The 22,945-nt window shown below is 46.2% G+C and overlaps 1 protein-coding gene across 1 annotated transcript in view; it reads right to left on the minus strand.

Annotated features, from left to right (window-relative positions):
- Positions 1–367: 367 nt before the first annotated feature.
- The window catches only part of CARD11 (caspase recruitment domain family member 11), a 112,356-nt gene continuing 89,778 nt past the window's right edge, over positions 368–22,945 (minus strand). Inside the window, exons 17-24 of the mRNA XM_054995271.1 lie at positions 21,444–21,684; positions 18,417–18,513; positions 15,370–15,465; positions 14,577–14,709; positions 12,191–12,370; positions 8,895–9,019; positions 4,509–4,624; positions 368–2,916 (exon numbers count right to left, since the gene is read on the minus strand). Of these exons, the coding sequence (XP_054851246.1) occupies positions 2,712–2,916; positions 4,509–4,624; positions 8,895–9,019; positions 12,191–12,370; positions 14,577–14,709; positions 15,370–15,465; positions 18,417–18,513; positions 21,444–21,684 (1,193 nt within the window). The 3' untranslated portion in view covers positions 368–2,711. The remainder of the gene's footprint in view (positions 2,917–4,508; positions 4,625–8,894; positions 9,020–12,190; positions 12,371–14,576; positions 14,710–15,369; positions 15,466–18,416; positions 18,514–21,443; positions 21,685–22,945) is intronic.

Below are 22,945 nucleotides of genomic sequence, written 5' to 3' on the forward strand. Positions count from 1 at the left end.
GAAGAGAAACATCTAACCTGGTGCATTCATTATCCCTGTATCTGATCTCCATTTAACTTCACAGGGAGAGACGCTCCCCTTCCCCCAGACCATGCTGTCTGCTACTGCAAAATGATTGACAGCTTAGCCTCCAGCTGGCAGGCTAGCGCTAAAAAAGAAAATCAAATACTGTGAAATAAAGTTGGTAGGAAATCCATTGCGGGCTTCCTATAATACAAAAATTATTTGATCGGCTGGACATAGCAGACCAGAATAGAAAAGCTTTCTAATTTTTTTAAATTATTACAAGATATGGAATTACAGGTCGCAACTAGTAAATTATGAATTTCCCTTTTCTTAAAAAAATTATATAAATAACCTCCCAAGTCCCATTTCAAGTACCATCTTTTCTGAAAACACTTTCACCTTAACACTGTGCAGGCTGTTCTTGCTTGGTGCACATCCACTCTTAGCCGAGACAATCACCTATAAAACTGGGAGGATTTTTTGTTTGTTTTGGGGAGAGAAAAAAACAAACAGAGACTCTTATTTTTATATATGCTTATACATGCTTTTATGGAAGAAAATAATGCCAAATGATAAAGCAGTTTGCTGTGAATAGGCGGGGAAAACTGATTGCTTGATTTAAGATTTTAAAGTGGACAAATTTTCTCTCGCTGCCAGATATAAAGCCTTTGAAATCTGCATTCTTCAAAGGGCCAGGTATAAAACAGCACACAACCAGTGTTGGCTGAGGATGCAGGCTGTGCCACTGCAATTTATTTTAGCTCTACACTGGTCCCATTGAGGTTAGCAGGTATAGATGAAGGATGAGGCCTTGGCACTTGGTGGATTGTTCTGTAAGTCTTCGTCTGCCAAGACTAAGAATGGAAATACATGTTGCGAGTTACCTGGGGATGCTCAAGTGCAGGATTTTATGTGTGGTCCTCAATTCATGTGCAGGCTGTTCTTGCTTGGTGCACATGCAATGCCACTTTCATGGGAGCTCTCTGTGTGTGACTGCATCTGTCCAGAGGGCAGAGGGCTAATTCATCTCTGTTTTCGCTGTGAGAACAAGTACTGTAGGCGCCTTTGACTTGCCAATTTGCATTTCTGTAAGGTTTGAGAAAGTGTCAAGATCTGCATTTCAATGAATTGATGTGGGAGGTGGGGGAAACTGGGATATTTTTAGCAATTGAGGAGGAACTGATATCACCTGTGTGAATGTACTCATGTAGAGCAAACTGAAGTGTGACTATGCAGGTGAGTATATGGAAAGTTGGAGGGGGGACATGTGAAATGAGGTTCACTTGGGCGCCCCTAGGTACTTAGTAATGTGCATTTCCACCCTATAGCTGTATCTACACCACAGACTTAGGTTGCAATTCTGAGAGCACTTCTTTGGGAGTTTTATATTTTTAAAATTTATTTATAGTCTGCCTTTCTAACCGAGGCCCAAGGCAGATTACACAGTGCAAGTCAGTAAGATCAACAGCTAGGGCGTTCACTGAACAAACAGGGTACAGGTTGTAGAAATTTGAAAAAAACCAGTATAAACCTGAGAGATGAAACATTGTTGAAAGCAAAGCATAACAAGATGTAGGACTATATCTACATCAACAGACAGTACCCAGTAGAATAGTCAACAGTCCCAGTCCCTTTATCAAGGCATCTTGCTGAGCCCCACTGAATGAGACTTATTTCTGAGTAGACCTGCTTAGGATTGCTCACTAAGGGAGTCCATGTCCCCTGTGAACATTTTCAGCAGTGCTGAAATGCCTTTTTGATGGTTTTCCAGCACATCTTTGGAAAAACTACAGTAACATGACTCTCAGTGATGTCACCCCATAGGCAGAAACCATTGGCTAGGCACTGTTGTGACATCGCCAATGCATGATATTCAATTGGGTAGAATCCATCCATGTCACTAAAGCAAGGAGGGGGAGATGCCATAGCAGCAGGTAAGAGAAAGAAAGCACCACTTAAATATTTTGGGGTGGGGGGGGAATGTCTACCTTTCTGAAATTGTGAGTTTCTGTCTGCAAAACTGAAATTGCAGAATGTTCCATACAGCTTGGTTTAACAGTATTTCCCTCTCCCTCTGTGAATTGTAGCTTTGTGAGAGGGGCATCTCAAACAGAGAGTACTCCGTACTTCACTAAACTACGATTCTCAGGATTCTCTGGAGGAAAGTGCATCACCCAAACTGGTACAAAAATTACACGCACGTGTAGTGAAAATACATTCTGAGAGCAGCTCTGCTACTGGGCAAAGTGGAATCTCAGTCACGGCATACATTCTTTCATGGTCTGAAGCGTGTGAGTCCTTGGCTTCCAAGTCCAAGCAACCTCTCCGTTGGTGGATGGGTGAGTCTTCTCCAGTCTCCTCCGTGGGGTCTAAGCTCCTATCCCGATTTTACGTTCATAGACAAAGATGCCCTTTGAGATCACCAGCCTTCAGCAGATGCCGTCCTGAAGGGACGGGTGCTTGTGGTGCAGGAGCAAAGCCTGCTTCCTCACCAGCCGATGATGCCAAGGTAGCATCTGGGGATGCCCTTTGCCGAAGACACGCAGTTTTTATTTTTCTCTGGTATGCACCATCCTGCTGGTTTCTGAGGACGTCCGGTGGGAAAAGATGGAACAGTGGTAGCAGGCTGTACCTCAGGGAGTCTCTCCAAGCTTCTGGAACCCGTTCAACCAGAAGATCTGTTTTTTGCAAGCTGGATCCCCATTTCACAACTGCTCCTCGTCAATCCAGATGGTTTTGCGCTGCTCTTCACCAACTTTCTCCTTGATTATCCGGAGGAGGTCCTCTATGCTGCTCCACGTATCGACCTCTAGAGGAGCGTAAAGGCAGGGCAAGGCCTCCAGTTCTTTTTCATTCTGACGGCACATCCGTAGGAGCTCATCCTCCACCTCCGGCTTTGGTAGCAGCTTCCTGAGACATAAAAAAAGGCACACATGATGGTATCTGACATGTATGCTTCCCCCCACACCTTTCAAGAAATCCCTGCTGTCACCTTCTGCACTTTTGAACAGAAATGGACTGAAGTTGATGGCAATGGCCAACCATGGCAGCACACTTGGGTTTAATCCGGATGTTACTCTGGCTGCTTCCATGTGAGGGTTTGCTCTGGCAGCAGGGGCAAGCATGAGGGAGTACCATGGAGAACACTTCACATGTGAACCCCCTGTTTCTGCTGCGAATGCCTTTGCATTAGCAATTAGCACTACGCAATCAAGTCATTTGGTACATTTAAACTGAAATTATTGGCTCCTAATCTGAGTTACACATAAATCAAAGCGAAATCAACAGGACAAGTACACATGGGCACAAGAAGCTACCAAATCATACAAGTGGTTTATCAAGATCAGTCTTGTCTCCTCTTACTGAAAGCCAGGGCTTTTTTTCAGCTGGAACGCAGTGGAACGGAGTTCTGGAACCTCTTGAAAATGGTCACATGGCTGGTGGCCCCGCCCCCTGATCTCCAGGCAGAGGGGAGTGTAGATTGCCCTCTGTGCCGCTGAGTGGCGCAGAGGGCAATCTAAGCTCCCCTCTGTCTGGAGGTCAGGGGGCGGGGCCACCAGCCATGTGATCATTTTCTCCGAGGGCAACCCACTGAGTTCCACCGCCTCTTTCCACAGAAAAAAAGCCCTGCTGAAAGCTGTTTGGCCAGTGGCAGAAGACCATGTGGTCAGGTGATATTCCACAATGGGCCAGATAGTTCCTTCCCTAGACTCTGTTCAGAGTAACCGTGAGGCGGGGAAAGCTCAAGTTCCTTCTGCACCTGTGCTGCAGGCCAATCCGGAGCAGGAATAGCGTGTGCAGGGGAAAAGCCGAACATGTAAGTCGTGTATGACTATGACACAGTTCACAAGTTGGCATAGCGGTCCCCACTGTCTCATACCTTCTGAACATGGTCTTGTGGAAATCAACCCTCATTCTTTCACCTGTATAAATCAGGCCTAATTTCCCGTTACTGTGTGCAACTTCTCTCCTTCCTTTCTGTCTCCCCAAGAAATAGTAGACCTCCCACTTTTATTGGCTTCCTCCTTCTTGTTGCCCGGTGATCACACCACCCCACTTTTTTGAGCCACTCCAGTTTTCCAGGCTCCTAGAGGTAAGATGACCTTCCTTTGCAACACACACAAGAAGGTCATACAAAATAAAAACTTTTAAAATTGTGAAGAAAATAAAAAATAATAAAGGTTTGTGGAGGGTGCAGTGGAGGATATCAGAGGTAGCTAGATTTCATACGGCAGGTGCACACTTAACAGGAGAAACAACAAATTTCCTTCCAGTCCAGTTGCCCCGTTTTTATGGTGCCAGTGGCTACTGGGCAGCCTGGATTTGGGCACCCATGATTATCGTGTTGTTATTTCTAAAGACGGGGGTAGATCTCATCCTATGATGGAACAACACAAGATTTGAAAAGGATACCTGAGACGGAGGAAATAGCACATCTCTTTGACAAAAGGCTGATAATGTTGAACAGCAAACATGCTGGAATACTAGATCAATCCACATACCTGAACCTCTTGATGTTTTTTTCTGAGACTCTAATAAAGAGAACAATGGGGTAGATCTTAGCCTTGATTAAATCCTTTGTGCAGCTGATCCCAGCTTCAAGCAGACAATGTTTGTTCTGTAAACAGGAAGCCAGGAAAGGCCCGTGTGAGAACATTTTGGGTTTTGCAAGCACACAATCTTAAATTGGATCAGGCAAATCATGTCCCATTGATCACAGTCCAGACAGAGTGACTTACATTGAAAGGCACTGCAGCTTTTAATGTCTCCCGGGCCTCCCCTTTTTTGCTCATATTTCCCAGTATCTACCTTTTCTGCTCTAGGTCTACTACACCCCTTGGCCAACCATATGTTTCTTACAGTGCAAGTCAATGGGCTTAGACTGGAGTAACTCTGCTTAGGATTGCCCAGCCAATCTACTCCACTCCTCTTCCCTTGATGTCCCTTATGCTTGGAACCCCTCCCCAAACACTTATACTGCACCAGCAACTCCTCTCTAAACTCCCTCTTTACTAGCTAATCACGTGATTCCCCAACATGGCGCCCCAATGTGTTTCCTGTCACCTTCCAAGGATCTTTAAAAGAAAAAAAAAAGTAGAGATCTTTGGGTGGCTTCCTACTAGCTGATGACCAAAACAGTGATCTCATCCTGGGCAGATGCATCACAGCCATGTACCTTGGCTTGGCCGCAGACACGGGCATTCTTACGGTTTTTAGCTGGGCAAACTCTACCTGTAGCTGTATGCAGGGAGCAAACTCTCCCCCTTTCTTTGGAAGCTGAATTCAAATATCTTTTCTTCCAAAGCAAAATAGCAAAGAGTCCAGTAGCACCTTTAAGACTAATCAACTTTATTGTAGCATAAGCTTTCGAGAACCAAGCTCTCTTCATCAGCTGCATTGTCAGCTTTCGAGAACCACAGCTCTCTTTGACAGATGCATCACCAGCTTTTGAGAACCACAGCTCTCTTCGTCAGATGCATCACCAGCTTTTGAGAACCACAGCTCTCTTTGTCAGATGCATCTGACGAAGAGAGCTGTGGTTCTCAAAAGCTTAGGCTACAATAAAGTTGGTTAGTCTTAAAGGTGCTACTGGGCCGATTCCAGACGGGCACAAGTAAAGCGAGTGCTTTCGCTTTTCCAGCAACCTCACTTGTAAAAACCCGTAATGTCCCGTCCCTGCTTACCTCCGGTTCATGGCGCTGTGTTGCGCTCCAGAAGTGGACGGTGTGAACGCCGTATTGCGGGTTTGCACACTTCTGGACACTTCGTCACCGTGGAGAGGCCCTCCCCTTTTCCTCCTTCCTTTGTCGGCCGGCCGGCAACAATATTCCCTTAATTTTTTTTTTAAACCGGGCGCCATTTGCGCAGTGGCACGTTTGCACAAATGCACAAAAGTTGACGCTGCGTATTCGCATACCTGCACATTTGCGCATTTGCGCAAAACACGTAAATTTTTTTTTAAAAAAACTGAAATGCGAACCAATGAAGGCCCCCGACGTCAACTGTGACGGGGAGGAAACAACCAATCCCGGGTACCTCAGTTGGCCGTGCGAACATCCGGAAGCGGGATGGCACGGCACGCTGCGAGACAAAGCGGATGGAGACGAAAGTGAACGTGTGGCCGGTAAGCGATTATTTCCGCAGAAAAACCGCAATTTCTGGCCATCTGGAATCGGCCCTGGACTCTTGACTATTGTGCTACTACAGACTAACACAGCTAACTCCTCTGGCTCTGTCTCCCAAAGCAAAGAGCTAATTCAAGTCTTTCTCCACAGCCCGGAGGCATCTTCAAGGAGCTCGCATTCACCACAGCATGGTTGGCATAGACCTTGCCCAACATTATCTGCAAGCTTCAAATGTTTTGTGATTAGTGTGACCCCTGTGGCAGTCATGTTACGACTAGACCTGCCCTTGCGCCAGCAGTTTTGTGGTGGTGCTCACTGCAGTAGAAAGTGCTGTCAAGTCTTATCCGACTTATGGCAACCCCTGGTGGGGTTTTCAAGGCAAGAGACTAAGGCTGAATCCACACTTCCTTTTTGTTTCTGCGCCTTTTTCGCAACTGCGATGCTGTTCAAGCAGATACTCACACGCTTTCCCATTCCGCGTGTTCCCCGCTATCACCACGCCACAATTATGCCTCCTTTCCGTACCACGGGAGAATGGCGGAAATCTGTTTTTTCCCGGCCCTTTTTTTTAAAAAAAATGGGCTTTCATAGCGCATTTGCACAATAAAGAAAGGTCGGTATACCGCAAAACCTACTTTAGTGAGCAGCGGTTTGTGCGGGAAAAGAAACAGATGATGGTCCTTTATCTTACCATCAGTTATTTCCTGCTCTCGGCTTTGAATGGAATCTGGCTTTTCCCTGGCTCTGCCTACATAAGAGTCGGAATATCAGTATAGCGCAAAATTAACTTTTTTTTAAAGGGAAGTGATATGCGCCATCAATGCTGATGACGGAGGAGAGAACCACCCACTATAACGCTTTACTCAGTGGCGTGTGGAGAACTGATTGCGCCACAAAGACGCACTGGGAGGGTGAATGTGCTGATGCACAGCATGGTAGTGGAATGAAGCCAACTGCCATGACTGCGCAGGATAAGCGGACGGTGAGTGCGTGTGGATTTGGCCGAACATTGCCTGCCTCTGAAACCCTGGTCTTCTTCAGAGGTCTCCCGTCCAATTACTAGCCAAGGCCAACCCTGCTTAGCTTCTGAGATCTGATGGGGTCGGGCTTGCCTTCACTACTCTTCCACAAAATTCCTCAAATGTCTACAAGGTCCAAACAAGGTTGGGGACCTTGGTTTAACCTCTTGGTCCTCCATCCTGATTTGAAGATGAAATAGGCCTGTTCAATTTTTGATCATACGCATCCCATTCCTCCCTCTTTTTCTTATTTGCTTCTCTTCTTTCTATTGCCTTTCCCACTATCAGCATTTCAGAGGTAAGCCCCTTGGGGCAGGGACCTGTGGTGCTGGGGTGACACTTGACGATAACAGGGGCACAGTCCCCTTTTTGTGAGATCTTAAAAGCTGGGAGGAAAGCAAGCCCCCACGTGTACCACTACAGCTATTTCAAAGCCTCCAAATCTCATAGAGCAGTGACGTATAAAGACATCCAAAATCTTTTCAGGTCCAAAATCTTCCCATCTGATGTGGAGACCAAGAACTAAATCTATTCCTCCCCGCTTCTGTTTTTCAGTTTGTTCACCAAAAAAAATGGAGCATATTTCCAAGTGAGAATTAACTGATTATGCAAAATTAAAGTATCGTGCACAAAACGTACGCGCACAACTTTGTTTGTTCAGATGCAACATATTATTCTAATTACTCCTCAAAACGGGAGGGTGGGAGGAGGGAATACTCTTCCCCTTGTCTTTCCCCTGCTGTGTAACAAGCATCCAGCATTGGATGCCATCTGTTCGGCCTTGACATTAATATCTTTGTTCCGTACATGCCTGTCTCTTGCTATGCTAGGGCTCAAACCAGCCTTAATTTTTTTAAAAGAGATCCTTCCATATAAGCCATTTTCAGATATTCATTGTGGCAAGCGCCAGGCCCCTCCCTGCTTTGAAACATACATGCAGCCCTGCCTTCTACTGGATCAGACCATTAATCTATCAAAACCAGTCTTTACTACACAGACCGGCGGCCAGGGTCTCAAGTGGAAGTCTTTCACGTCATCTTTTAGCTGGAGGTGCTAGGATTGAACCTGGCAGATCCACAGTTCCCTCCCATGGCCGTTTCCACACGGCTCCCCGCTGCTCGTAACAACCCGGAATATCGCAAAAAAACCGTGGAAGATCGTATTTTCTCGCGCAAATCTCGTGCGAGAAAACGCGATCTTCTGAGTTTTTTTCGCGATATTCCGGGTTGTTACGAGCAGCGGGGAGCTGTGTGGAAACGGCCCTTGTTTTCCCTATGCCTTTTCATAGGGTTCATGGTTGTTTGGAGAGAGTCCTGTGGCCGACATGCACCTTCTAACAGTTATCTATAGAGGGGAGCGCAGCTGGGTGCTGGGATTTGGCTCCCTTTCTTACGCTGTCATTCTATCCATATTGAATGCTGAAAAGCACTATATAGGCAGCTGAGAATCTAAGGAATGAAAACAAGAGAGAATATAAGAACTAACAGCTACTTGGCTGAATCAGGGTGGCTCACACGGGAAGGAAATAATGACTGGATGGGGGGAAGGGATGGGAAGCGGAAGGAAAGAAGGAAAAGAAAGAAAAAGTTTTTAAAAAGATATGTGAATCTTAATATTTAATTGAAAAAATTAAATATACTGGCTTTTGAGACAGAATCTGGGAAAGATAACCCGTCATACTTTGAATGATTTACAAAAGGTAGATTTCATATGCTGCCTAATGACAGAGTGCAAATTCAATTACCTTGGCAGCAACAGCCTCGATGTTTGCAGGAAAAATACACTCATAGGTGTGTGGATTTCTTTCTCTGGAGTAGATTATCATTTCGGATTCATTTCTCCTCAAGAATTCTTCCTTGGTTATGATCTCTGGAAAAGAAGATGGCAGAAAAGAGCCTTCATACTTCTTGTGTTTGGTAACCCATAAAGATCTCCAAAGATGTGGTGAAGATCATTGATCAAATGAGAGTGACTCTAGAACTTTGGAATTTTGAGACTAGGGTGTGGACGGCACTACAAAATGGCTTCAGTGGAGGGCCAGGGCCAGTAACAAAATGGCTGCCCTGGGGAAGGAAGCAGTTACAAAACAGAAGGTTCCATGCCCTCTTTTTGCAGCTGGGGAGCGTTAATGACCGCTTAAACTTGCAAATATATTCTTGGAAAAATAGCCCCACCCCCAGACTCTGCCACCTACCCCCCCCCTCAACTCTGCCAATCTCGCTATTAGCCAGGGAGATGTCATTGGACTGGTCTGACTTGAATAACAACAACAACAACATTCAATTTATATACCGCCCTTCAGGATAACTTAACACCCACTCAGAGCAGTTTAGAAAGTATGTTATTATTATTTCCACAACAACAATCACCCTGCGAGGTGGGTGGGGCTGAGAGAGCTCCGAGAAGCTGTGACTCACCCAAGGTCACCCAGCTGGCTTCAAGTGGAGGAGTGGGGAATCAAACCCAGTTCTCCAGATTACAGTCCCACGCTCTTAACCACTACACCAAACTGAAGGTGTTGAGGAACAGAGCAAGAATGCTTCTCTTTACACCATTTCCCCAATTGTGAATGGCCCATCTGGGTTGTCTTATGTCCTGGGAGGGGCACATGACAGGCTTAGTAGGTCTCTTCTTCCCCATTGAGGGTTAAAGCTGCCCAGGGTCCATTTCTGATTAGAGAAATAGTGGTAGTATGGTGGGAAAGCATTACACTTTGCTTCCAGTACTGCCACCCTGGTCTATATCAGGCCTTGCCATGGCTGTTTTTTGCAACTGGATTCTGTATCTAAGGATCCAACCATGGATCCTGGGCATTTTGTGTCCTTCAGTCCTGAGAGTCTACTGGAACCCAACCTGATTCAGATTTCCTGCTTCAGAAACCCTAAAGCACCAAGACCTTGAGTATCACTGAGACAAACAGAATATAGCACATAAAAGGTGTGGAATGCTGATTATTACAGTTATTATCCTCAGATTTACAACCCCTGGCTTTAGCTGGCAGAAAACGTAACTGGTGGCGTGTTTATCTCCAAGCTAGTTAAATCTGGTGAACTTGAGCACGACCTATTTCAAGAAACAGCACATGAAGTGCCAGGATAGGAGAATAACTGACATCTGTGTAATTGCAAGCCCGTGTTACGGTGTCAGTTTCTTTTTCAGGATTGTATTTCAACAATGAAGTGTGCGGAACCTGCAAAATATAACAACTGGATCTGTATAACAGTATGGGAGCACAAAATTTGCCTTCTGCTGGACCAAGGGCCCTGTATTTATCTGGGCTCTGGTATTGTGCCAGAAAAAGCCTCTGTCAGATTTTATCCCTCAATGCTACTGAGCATGCTCACTTGCAATAGATCATGTCAGGGCTTTTTTTCTGGGAAAAGAGGTGGTGGAACTCAGTGGGTTGCCCTCGGAGAAAAAGGTCACATGGGCGGGTGGCCCCACCCCCTGATCTCCAGACAGAGGGGAGTTGAGATTGCACGGAGAGCAATCTCAACTTCCCTCTTTTTGGAGATCAGGGGGCGGGGCCACCCGCCCATGTGACCATTTTCAAGATGTTCCGGAACTCCGTTCCACCGCGTTCCAGCTGAAAAAAAGCCCTGGGTCATGTACTATGTCAGCAACTGAAGACTTTTGTTGCCCATGCCCCCCATTGGTATCAGATTTGTCTGTACTATGGAAAATGTAGTCAAAACAATACAGTAAAACCAGATATCCTTCATAAGGCAGTTTTTGACACATAGGCAGTTGTTATTACCCTGAATAAAAGAAGATACCTCCAGGAAGCAGAATCCGGCAGGAGGCTTTTGTGACACTACACCAGCAGTATCGGGTAGCTAGAAGGTTTACATGGAGAACCAGAAGGATACCCACGGCAGCATCTAGAAGAGCCGTCGTGATAGTGCAGCGGTCACAGATGTTTCTAGACCTTTGATACCCAGACGGCACCATGAACCCCACTAAGCTGCAATCACATGATAAGAAGTAATGTGACATCGGAGCTGTGCAACAGGAAGAGCTGTGACCTAACTGGTGGGGATGTGGGCTTCACAGTACAAGCATGCATGACTGCAGGGGGGCAGGCCAGGCCAAGGGAAGAGAAAAAAGGCAAGGGAGAGGTTTTGGTCTTACCTTCTTTGGCACCCATTACCCTTTCTCAAAATTCCAACAGGGCTCACTGGCTGAACAATACTGGGGACAACTGAACTACCAAATAGCAATGCATATTGTATTTTGTGAATGTTGTAAACCGCGATAGATAGATAGATAGATAGATAGATAGATAGATAGATAGATAGATAGATAGATAGATAGATAGATAGATAGATAGATAGATAGATAGATAGATAGATAGATAGATAGATACATACATACATACATACATACATACATACATACATACATACATACATAGGCCATTTTCTCACTGCTTACCAGCCACGGAACATCGTGCCGAGCTCCCGGAACGACAGCGTCTTCTGGTGCGATTTCGCATGAGCACTGCAGTGCTCATGCGAAATCGCACCAGAAGACGCTGTCGTTCTGGGAGCTCAACATGATGTTCCGTGGCTGGTAAGCAGTGTGAAAACAGCCATAGATGGTTTAAAAGTGGTATTATTGCAAATGATACTGAAATAATATTAAATGTCATTTACCATCTTCTGAGTCAACATTAAAAGAACTCATGTCATCCTTTTTTGACAACCACTGATCTGTATTTAACTTCCCGTTTCCAAATGTGCTCAAATGTGTTCCCTCTGAATTTTACTGAGTTCATTCTCACTGAAGGATTTCAATATATCTGTCTAAGCAATTCTCATTTTATTCTTCCTGACCCAATTTGATCACATACTTCTGACACTCAACACACAAGAAGTTGTTAGTCACACATCAGACACTATACTCAGATTTTCCATAACCTCCAGCTCTGTAAATACTTCCCTTTGCCGTGGATCCAAAGAAACACAGCTGTGATTGGTATGAGAGGCTGCCATGGCATTTTAACACGCTCAGCAGTCTCATTCTCCCAAGTTAGATTACCTGGCTTGCACAAATTGAATTCCAAGGCCCCACCAGAGTTGAGAAACTTTTGGATCAAGGTCTTCGAGAGCACTGTAGGAGCGAAAAGGACAGGACGCCTGTTGTCGCAGTGGGTGGGCCTCACAGAACTATAAGGGATCAGGCTTAAGCTCCGGTTGATTTCACTCACTGAGTCAAACTCTGAGGAAAAAAAATGGATTTCAGGTGCGAACTAGAGTAATTTAGAGGTTGATATGCCACACAGAGTTGTACACTCATGAGGGAGACCTCAGACAAAGGCTTTGGAATAGTTCTGTCAGGAGCTAAATCGGTTGGGGGAAATATAGGTCAACCTGCCTAGAAAACAGGTGACCCAAAACACACCCAAGATCAGCATGTATTGAGCCAAGATTGCCTGAAGGGGTCTTACGGCAGACTTCCAGCCTTCATTTGATAGACAAGATGCAACCCGCTATAAGAACATGAGAGCCCTCCAGGGTCAGTTCAGTGGTTCCAGCATCCTTGTTCACACAGTGGCCAACCAGCTGCCCCAGACGGCCAACAAACAGGGCATAGAGGTCAGGACTAGCAATGAGGCAAGAGTCCGGTAGCACCTATAAGAATAGCAACATTTGTGGCAGGGAATGAGCTTTCGTGAGCCACAGCTCACGTCTTCACGAAAGCCACGGCTCACATCTTCCACCAATTTTGTTAGTCTTATAGGTGCTATTTGACTCTTGATCTTTTCTGCTGCTACAGACACACTAACACAGCTACCCATCTTGACCAGGATTAAGAATGTATCCTCCTAACACTGGTATTCTGCGGCTTCTCTGAACCCTGATATTTCTTGAGTCACCGTGGCTAGTAGCCATTGATGGGTCTGTTCTCCATGTATCTGTCTAATCCCTTTTCTAAAGCCATCTATGCTGGTGGCCACCTTGAAGTCCACTGACAGTGAATTCTACAATTTAATGACTCATTGAGTAAACATGTGCTTCCTTTTGCCTGGGAAAGACCTCTTTACTCAGGGAAGACTCAAACTCAGGGAAGAAACCATTTGTTTTGCAGAGGGGAGAGAAGCTGCACCCACCAAAACTCTCTCTTCCACCCAACTGTTAAAGGTGCAGTTGCTCATACTTTCACCCAGCCACATGAGAGGCAGAGCAACCCTTATTTCAGGGTAATGGCACTCATTTATTTCAAATTGTATCTAATTTTTAAAAAGTATTTTATCTACAGAACACTTTCTTCCACTGCTTTCACTCATCCTTCTCAGAAGCACTTGTGATGTAGATTGGGGGTCCCCCAGAAAACTTGTACTTATACTTTGACTCTATCAAGGGCTTTTTTTCAGGGGGAACGCGGGGGAACGTAGTTCCGGAACCTCTTGAAAATGGTCACATGGCTGGTGGCCCCGCCCCCTGATCTCCAGACAGAGGGGAGTTGAGATTGCCCTCGGCAATCTCAACTCCCCTCTGTCTGAAGATCAGGGGGCGAGGCCACCAGCCATGTGACCATTTTCTCTGAGGGCAACCCACTGAGTTCCACCACCACTTTTCCCAGAAAAAAAGCCCTAACTCTATCCCAGGGTCACCTTCCTGCTTAGACCCCGTCCCTTAGAGGCAGCCAGCAGCACTTTAACAGGAACAGGTTGCGTTTTGTAAGCTTCCAAAACTCTGGACTAAGTATGGAATGAGTTAACTCATCCCTAATGTTAAAAAAAACTAATGATTTATTTGTAAAACAGAGCAGTATTTATTTTATAAACATTCATACTTTAGACTAGAGGTGGGCAGAGACCAGGAAAAACCCACGGGCCATGGGTCCGTGGCGTTTCATGGACCACAGACCACGAACTTTTCATGGTCCAGCGCCGGTTCGCGAACCGACCGGTTTGTCAGTCCAGGCCGGTGCCGGGAGCACTTTAACCCAGGCTGCCAGTCAGCTGGAGCAAGGGGGAGATTTAAATGTTACAGTGCTCCCGGCACCGCTTGCCATCGGGGCAGGGAGGCTTTAAAAGACCACAGACGAACGGACCAGCGAAATGTCCATGGAGTCCGTGGAAAACGGGTGTCCCACAACCCACCAGTTTGCGAATGCTGAACTGGCCCGGTCCGTGTTAAATTTTGGTCCTTTCTCCGTCCGTGCTCACCTCTACTTTAAACTAAGGTTGATTGCGAGTCCTATCATGCTATGTGCTCTGGAGAAGAGAGAACCTGACTTCCAGCCAAAGCAGATCGCCAACAAGCACACAGTAAAAAACTGTCACCTGGTGAAATGGATGTTCAGGTAGCACGGACCAGGGAAACACCCCGTTCACCCCACCTCATTTTGGTCTGTATGGGTTTTCCTCTGGGAACACCTCTCATGTGCTTGCATGCCAATAGTTCTACCACCTCTGTACCTTCAAATCTGTCAAGCAGCGCTTTCGTCACCGACTGTGCCTCTGGCCTGGCCCGGGTGTCCTTTGACGTGACGATGCGGACTCGTTCGTTGCTGTTCATGCGTTTGAACTTGTTATCAGACCTGCTGACAAACTGACAGCAGAAACAGAGCATGGCAGAGGGGTCACCCAGTTTACAGAGTCATCTGCTTCGTTCTGAAGCAGAGTAGAATTATTTTAACGGAAACAAGCCCAGTATTCTTTGCCTTCTGCACTCAATCACCTGCTGAACGCTAAGAGTGCTTTTCAGCTCATAAAACCAAGACTTTGGGCTCAGTTCACACATGCATGTACAATCCCTTGATTCCTCTATGCTGGTAGCTGAACTCATTGCACTGACTGCACCAAAAACAATTGTGTTCGAAGTGACAGGCAAGTGCCATGTGTTATACTTGTGCGGACAGCCCATTCACACATGCAAGTCGATGAACATGTGAACCAGCCCTTAATGAAAACCTGAAGGGATTTTCCTTTTGCCTTCAACTCCTTCTGAGACATGTTCAGCTTTTCTTTCCCAACATGAGCAATGCAGCTGCAGCACATTCGCTGGTCCCAAAAGCAAAGAATCCCTAAGGGTTGCCACAGTGACACAGGAATTATGGTGCTTGTCGCCTTTGTATATAATTTTTTTAAAAGCACAAGTCACAGTGCAATCCTAAATGGAGGTATGCCCTTCTAAGTCTAAGCCTGGCTCAGATCTTTTAGTTTTTTTTAAAAAAAAAAACACACTAATTGAGAGTGCAAACCGTTTTACCTGTAAGATCTGACCCAATAGGAAACTGGCTCGCGAAAGGCGAGGGCTAGCTTTGGGGTCACTTGGTGGTGTGTGCTCTTCTGGCTGCAGTGTATTCTGGAAAGAATTATGCCAAGAAAGGGAGAGAAAAGAAAGATTCATTTCAGAAAAACTGAACAAGCCTGTAGTACACATACATCAAAAGCTCAAAGCAGAATTGTATGACTCACGAGTGACCCTCACAGCAGGTTGATGAGGAATGAATAAAGAATAGGTCAAAAAGGATAGTGGAAACAGAGAGCTGAAGGGGATCCTCACGGATCTAGTCCAGCCCTTACACAATACAGGAAATCACAGCTATCACCCCCCCCCTCCACCTCCCCCAGTGAGGAAAGAAAAACGCCTCTAGGATCCCTGGCCAGTCTGGCCTGGAGGAAAATTCCTTCCTGACCCAAGAAGGTGGTGGTTAACGTAGCAGTGCCACCTCTAAACATAGTGATGCTCTTCAAAGTCCTTTGCAGTCAACAAACCCTGTTTTTCTCCGGTCTAAAGCAGAATCTTTATAGTGGTTGCAGAGGGAATGTCTGTGTGTATGTTCTCTTTATCACCACTACAGGGGGGCAAAGCGAAGCTCTGCTTTCAAAATGGCCTGCGGGACCTCACTGCCGAACACCAGTCACCTCCCCTTTTCTTAGCCCTTTAAAGAGCTTCCCCCTTTTCTTTGCTGATCTGGGCTGTGGCATTTTTCACACCCCCATGTGGCAACGGCCCCGATTTTAAAGATGCCATGCAAGCACAAAACCCCACAATGAACACTTTTGCCTCCCTCGTGACACTTAAATCATGCCTCAGTCGCTCCCAACACCAAGCTCTTCTTGTTACCCCAGCTCCTGGCTGATCTCTGCTGATGTGTATGTTTTAAGTGGTTCCCTGTTACTGTTTTACCTCCTTTTATTGCCTTACATTTTTAATAACTTTTAACACTTGTAACATCTTTCATTGTCTTAATATTTTAACACCTTTTATTGCTGCAGTGGCTCATTAAACTATTTTTTTTTAATTGTCGGCTGCTTGCTTTTATTTGCCGATTCTATTTTTGATGCTTCTTACTCATTTTGCAGTGCTCTCCCCCCCCCCCCGCCCCCACATGTGGGCATGACAGATTATTCTTTTAAAGACTTGCTAGGGTTTTTTTAAATGGTGCTTCCACTCTTCAACAGAGATATGTAACCCTGTGTTGGAACTATCTTTGAGCGCCTGGAGATCCAAATGCTTAAAAGAAATACAGATGGAGCGGATAACTTAAATCCTGTCCAGTCATTAGGACTTTGATGCTTTTACCACACGTACTGGGAAAGCACACCACAAGGGATCCTCTTAATGTACACTCTCACCATTTTGTGTGAGAAGGGCAGTGCCTGTATTTCCCAGCTTTGGTACACACAACAAGAAACCCAGATAACTGAGGGTATACATTCACGTGTCTCAAAGCTGGCAGATTCACGTATTGCCCTATTGACACAAATCGGCAGCTGCAGAAATTGAGAGGATCACACATAACACCTCCTCCCAGTATTTATTTATTCACTTTATTTATAGTCTGCCTTTTGTGCTGAGGTTTGTGGTGGATTACAAAATTTAAAGCAATGTAATGGGAACAGGATAAGACATACAATAATCAGTGTAATAAAACTAAGATTTGAGTCCAGTAGCACCTTAAAGACTAACCAGGTTTCCAGGGGTATGAGATTTCAAGAGTTAAAGCTCCCTTTATACGACCAGGACATTCCATCAAAGACTTAAAGGTCGCTGTAGTTCAACAGAAACCTTTCAAAAACAAAATCCAACGGGAGGCTGCTGAACTGGAATTCATATGCAAATTTGACTCTGTCAAGCTGGGACTGAATAGGGACTATGAATGGTTATCACATTATCACAGGTAACAGATTTCCTTTGCAGAGGCGGGGTCTGGGGGAGCTCAGTGGCACCTGGCGTGGGCTTTCGGGGACCACAGATCTCTCTGTCAGATGCATCTGGCAAGGAGAGCTGTAGTTATCGAAGGCTCATACTGCATTGGAATTGGATGGTCTAGCTGTTTGGCTGCTACAAACTAACAGGGCAAACTCCTTTGAAGCCAACTGATCCACACACCAAAAGGAGATTTTTACATATACTAGCAAAGGAATGTTTTGGTTGCTCCCCCCCCCCAATTGCCTCTTCTCTCTCCTCCCCTCCTCCCCCCTCCTCTTCTATATTTGACCAGTCTCTGAACCATGCATCTGACGAAGAGAACTTGATTCTCGAAAGCTTATGCTACAATAAAATTGGTTAGTCTTAAAGGTGCTACTGGCCTCTTTTTGATCTTTATACAACTGGATCACAAAGTTAGAAAACGATGCAATAAAAACAGCATAAACTGAGACATATAATAAAAGCAAAATCTGGATTACAGACATTAGGAATCAATGCAGTGAGAAAAGGATACTGCTTACAATGAACAGTGCCATAAACTAAAGCCCTTGTCCCTTTGTAAAAGTGTGCTTCTGAACAATTTCAGGCGGTAGGTACTCCAAAACTGTTACAACTGGAAGAGGCTTTACTGAGAACAAGCCAAGCATCCCAGGAACACAAAGTGGGCAGGCTAGGGCTTTTTTTCAGCAGGAACTCAGTGGGACGGAGTTCCGGAACCTCTTGAAAATGGTCACATGGCTGGTGGCCCCGCCCCCTGATCTCCAGACAGAGGGGAGTTGAGATTGACGGCGCGGAGGGCAATCTCAACTCCCCTCTGTCTGGAGATCAGGGGGGCGGGGCCACCGGCCATGTGACCATTTTCTCTGAGGGCAACCTACTGAGTTCCACCACCTCTTTCCCAGAAAAAAAGCCCTGGGGCAGACTAACGTTCAGTCTCTGAAAACGACTTGCTACAGATGATGTACACCCACTGAAACCACACAGGAGTTTTTTAGTACATGAATTGTGGTACTGGTGGGGAGGGAGGGAGAGGGCAGAGCATTCGTAGAGAATGTGAAAGACACCAGAGGAAAGGTGATGGGAGGTTGACTACATACCCGAGGAGCTCTCATTGTCCCGTATGAACTGTCTGTCTCATCTCGGCTTCCTCTGTTCATGAGCCTCTGCAGCTTTACTAAAAGGAGCTGTTGAGCTCTGTGAACAAGAGAAGATGTGCATAATTTGTGGGGAACTGAGTACATGAAGAAAACACAGGAGTAGGGAAGATGGAGCTAAAGGAAAGGAAATCTCAACGTGTACTTTCTCATCCACTCGTTATTTAGGCTGGGCCACGTGCTCAGAAAGTGCAGACGTCCCACTTTTGCCCCAACTGTTGGCGTCATTTCAAAAACCTTCAAAAACACAAGAAATATGTGTGCACACTTCAGGAAGTGACTCCTGACTCAAACCTCTTCCAGTCCTCTTGACTGCTACTCTGGCTGTCTCCACCCTTGTTTTTAATAAGAGTATACAGTCATACATCACTGCATCAGGCCCCCCAGCCCTCCAAGAGGTCCATGGGCCCTTCTGGAATTCTGAGAACGCTGAGTGGGCCCTCATAGAATCATAGAGTTGAAAGGGGCCATACAGACCATCTAGTCCAACCACCTGCCCAGTGCAGGATCAGCCTAAAGCATCCCTGACAAGTATTCATCCAGCCTCTTCTTGAAAACTGACAGTGAAGGGGAGCTCACCACCTCCCTAGGCAGCTGATTCCACCTTTGAACTACTCTGACTGTGAAAAAGTTCTTCCTAATATCTAGCTGGTACCTTTGTGCATGTAATTTAAGCCCATTGTTTTGGGTCCTACCCTCTGCTGCCAACTGGAACAGCTCCCTGCTCTCCTCCAAATGACAGCCTTTCAAATACTTAAAGAGAGCAATCATGTCCCCCCTCAACCCCCTCTTCTCCAAACTAAACATTCCCAAGGCCCTCAGCCTTTCCTTGTAGGGCTCAGTCTCCAGACCCCTGATCATCCTCTTCGCTCTCCTCTGCACCCTCTCGATTTTGTCCACATCCTTTTTGAAGTGAGGCCTCCAGAACTGCACACAATACTCCAGGTGTGGCCTGACCAAGGCAGTATAGAGCGAAGCTATGACCTCCTGTGATTTCGACGCTATGGCTCCCTTGATACAACCCAGGATTGAATTGGCCTTTTTCGCCACTGCATCACACTGACTGCTCATATTTAGTTTACAGTCCACTCTTACCCCAAGATCCCTTTCACATATACTACTGCCCAGAAGTGTATCCCCCATCCAGTATTTGTGCTTCCCATTTTTGTGGGAAGCACACCCTCCCTGCAAAATGGCTGCTACAAGGGCTGTGGTCAACTACAAAATGTTCGGAGGTTTCAAGCCAAGCACCCTTCAACAATGGAAACGGAGGCGGTCATATATGATGGCACGTTGCAAGGCATTGTCGACAGCCCAGATGAAGGGCCACTTTCTCAAGATACCCTCAGGCCAGCGCTTCTGTGATTGCCCTTTGACTGAAGTTGACTTGCTGTCCCATACCTTCTTTCACTGTCCAAAGTGTGAACTAACCAGAGAAAGATTCCTTAAAAAATGACTACTGAAATATTTGAACATTCCTGACTCCTCAAAATTAAGACTATTACGGAGTAGCCTTTTGCAGAAGCTGCACTGTGGACGTGGCAACCTTTTCTTTAACCGTTATTTTTAATTCTTAAACTTTGTGTATGGCCTATGGGCTGTTAAGTGGAATAAACTGACTGACTGAAATCCTTCAACAATGGAAACAGTTGTTTCCGAATCGGTACTCCCTGCATACCCAAAAGGGAGGCCTCCCGGGCTCTCCTGGATATCCTCCTTATCCAATAAGGTGGAAGAAAACTAGAATTGGCTCTTTGTTTGGGGATGAAGCGCTCAGGGAAAGCAGAGACTGCGTGCCAGGGTACATATGGGCATGTGCCATGGCTGAGGATCACTGCATTACACCAACTCCATTCCAAGTGTATGTTGTTTTAGCGCATGAATACAAGATGCAGCATTTGTCTCGCTCAGCTCAGCTCAGCTCAGCTCAATGGTTTCTAGACCAATCAGCAGCCTTTTTCTAAGAGCCAGGGCAGAAACCTTTCAGACATTCCGGGTACTGAACCTGGGCCGTTATGCCACTTGAGGCCGCGCTGCTCTGCCACTAAGCTAGGGGCCCTTGGAAAATTGTCAAACATCTGAGGGTCAGGCTAAATAAAACGTCAGGCAAGTGTTCATTCAAGAGTCGGGTGACTCCGTTTTACCTGGAAAGTGAAGTTTTCAAAGACAGGATTTCTGGGGGAGAAAAAGGATTCCGTCACTGCCCTCCACCGCCTCTGCTGGCTGCTCCCCCCACCCCTGCTATTATTGCAGGGACAATGACGAAGGGCTCAAACCAGGCAATAATGCAGGGGATCGTTGAGATCTCTTTCATTAAAAAAACCCTTAAAAGCAACCACATAGGGCTGCTAATTTGATTGTCAAAGTGGTCTTTTAAGTAGCAACAACAGTAAACGGTGATCATAGGGCTCCTAATCTCACTTGGCTCTTTGTTGTGCTAAAGATGGCACTTTTTTTAAAGGCCTGGAATCAGGCTTACCTTCATAAGGCATTTGAACAGCACGTTCCACCCAGAGCACAGGGACAGAGCGGGGAGCTGGTCACTTGTATGTATTCCCCAGCAATCCCACGTGGCTCTGGCTTTGAAAACTGCAGTTCCCAAGTAAAATTGTGTCACTCAGCACTTGGATGAACACTTGCCTGGGGGGTCTAGCATCAGAGCCAAGCTACAAGTGATGCCTGACACAGGTTGGACACTTGTCAGCTTCCCTCAAGTTTTGATGGGAAATGTAGGCGTCCTGGTCTTGCAGCTTGGCTCTCCGACTGCTGTCCAACGGACTTTTCAACTGTCACTTGTCCAACATTCCGCCAAGCTGCCTACATTTCCCATCAAAACTTGAGGGAAGCTGGCAAGTGTCCAACCTGTGTCAGGCGTCACTTGTAGTTTGGCTCTCAGTGTCAAATGGGTTCTGTTTCCAGCTATGGAAGGAAAGACTTGCAGCTTAGGCCCACAGCTTGTGCTGGGCTCACCTGCTGAAATTGGGGATGGTCCCCGTCTCCAGGTCTCTGTCAGTGAAGGGGTCCACTCTGGCACAAAGCCACTCGCACTTGCCCTGGTGCATGGTGTCAAGGACGTGCAGGATCTCGTCGCATTTCACCGAGAGGGAGCAGCAGTCCATCTGGCTGGAGATGCCAAGGTTCAGGCGGATGTAGAAGGAGTCCCCAGATGTGATCAGGCCTTCTTCCATCTCAGACAACAGCTTCCTGTGGCCTGCAATTGGAAAGAGTCGGGCATGATTCACTGGCAGGAAACTGGAAGAGAAAACTCAGAACTTGGCAGCAAAGAGTGGGTTTGGTAGGATACTTGAGGGCAGGGCTTTTTTCCTGGGAAAAGTGGTGGTGGAACTCAAGACCACACAATGACGTCACTTTGGGTCAACTGGAACAAGGGGGGAGTTTTTTAAAGTTTAAATCGCCCTCGGAGAAAATGGTCACATGGTCGGTGGCCCCGCCCCCTGATCTCCAGACAGAGGGGAGTTGAGATTGCCCTCCACGCCGCTCCAGCGGCGCGGAGGGCAATCTAAACTGCCCTCTGTCTGGAGATCAGGGGGCGGGGCCACCAGCCATGTGACTATTTTTAAGAGGTGCCGGAATTCCGTTCCACCATGTTCCCGCTGAAAAAAAGCCCTGCTCTAGTGACAGCTAAGGAAAACATGGCTGAGTTTGTTTCTTCTCCGGGATGTGAAGTCTCGAGGATGAGCCCAACTTCCTGCTGCGTTGTGGCTCAAAAGCAAACCAACAACAAAAAAATGGGATTCAAATCTAGTCCTTTGGAATTGAGTTCCCACTGGCAAGTGTATATGGATCCCGTGGACCCAGGGAGGACCAGGGGAAAACATAACATGTAGAAAGGCCCTTAGTTTCAGCCATTGTTCAGTTTCCTCCCATGTGCTGTCTCTCATTCCTTACCAATTAAGGCAGCCGCCTCTTCCAGACTCCTTTCTGTACGTCCCTCCTATACCTATTCCTTAGCACCCTTACCCAACAGCTCACAGGCCTGGCTTGACCCAACAAACATTTCAGTCGATGAATCTGCAGAGAAACATTTTCATCTGCTGGAATGAGAGTAATGCAGTAATTTTTGTTCCGGCGTGTCATTGCAATGTGAAAAGACAACCAAAACATTCAAGATGGCTTTTCCTTCTAACAACCAGTGGCATATTGGCTTTATTAAATTCTAAACTGTCTCAGAGCTCCTTTAATATCTCAGCGAGGAGCTGGTATTAAGGTTTTTTGTAATAAGAAACATATATTTATGGCGTTATCAATTAATGAACAGATCGGTCGGTTCAGGCAGTCAATTCATCCCCTTGTAATCAGTTAAAAATTCTTCAGCTTCAGGATGTTGTGGGCCGTTAAGCCAGGCACCCAGAAAGGCCCTCCCTTCATCGGGAAAAGGCCTCTGAGTCTCCTCAGAACATGAGTTCATACACAGAGCTTTTTTTCTGGGAAAACTCAGTGGTGGAACTCAG

The sequence above is a fragment of the Eublepharis macularius genome, chromosome 12, assembly GCF_028583425.1.
Source record: "Eublepharis macularius isolate TG4126 chromosome 12, MPM_Emac_v1.0, whole genome shotgun sequence".
Classification (NCBI taxonomy): Eukaryota; Metazoa; Chordata; class Lepidosauria; order Squamata; family Eublepharidae; genus Eublepharis; species Eublepharis macularius.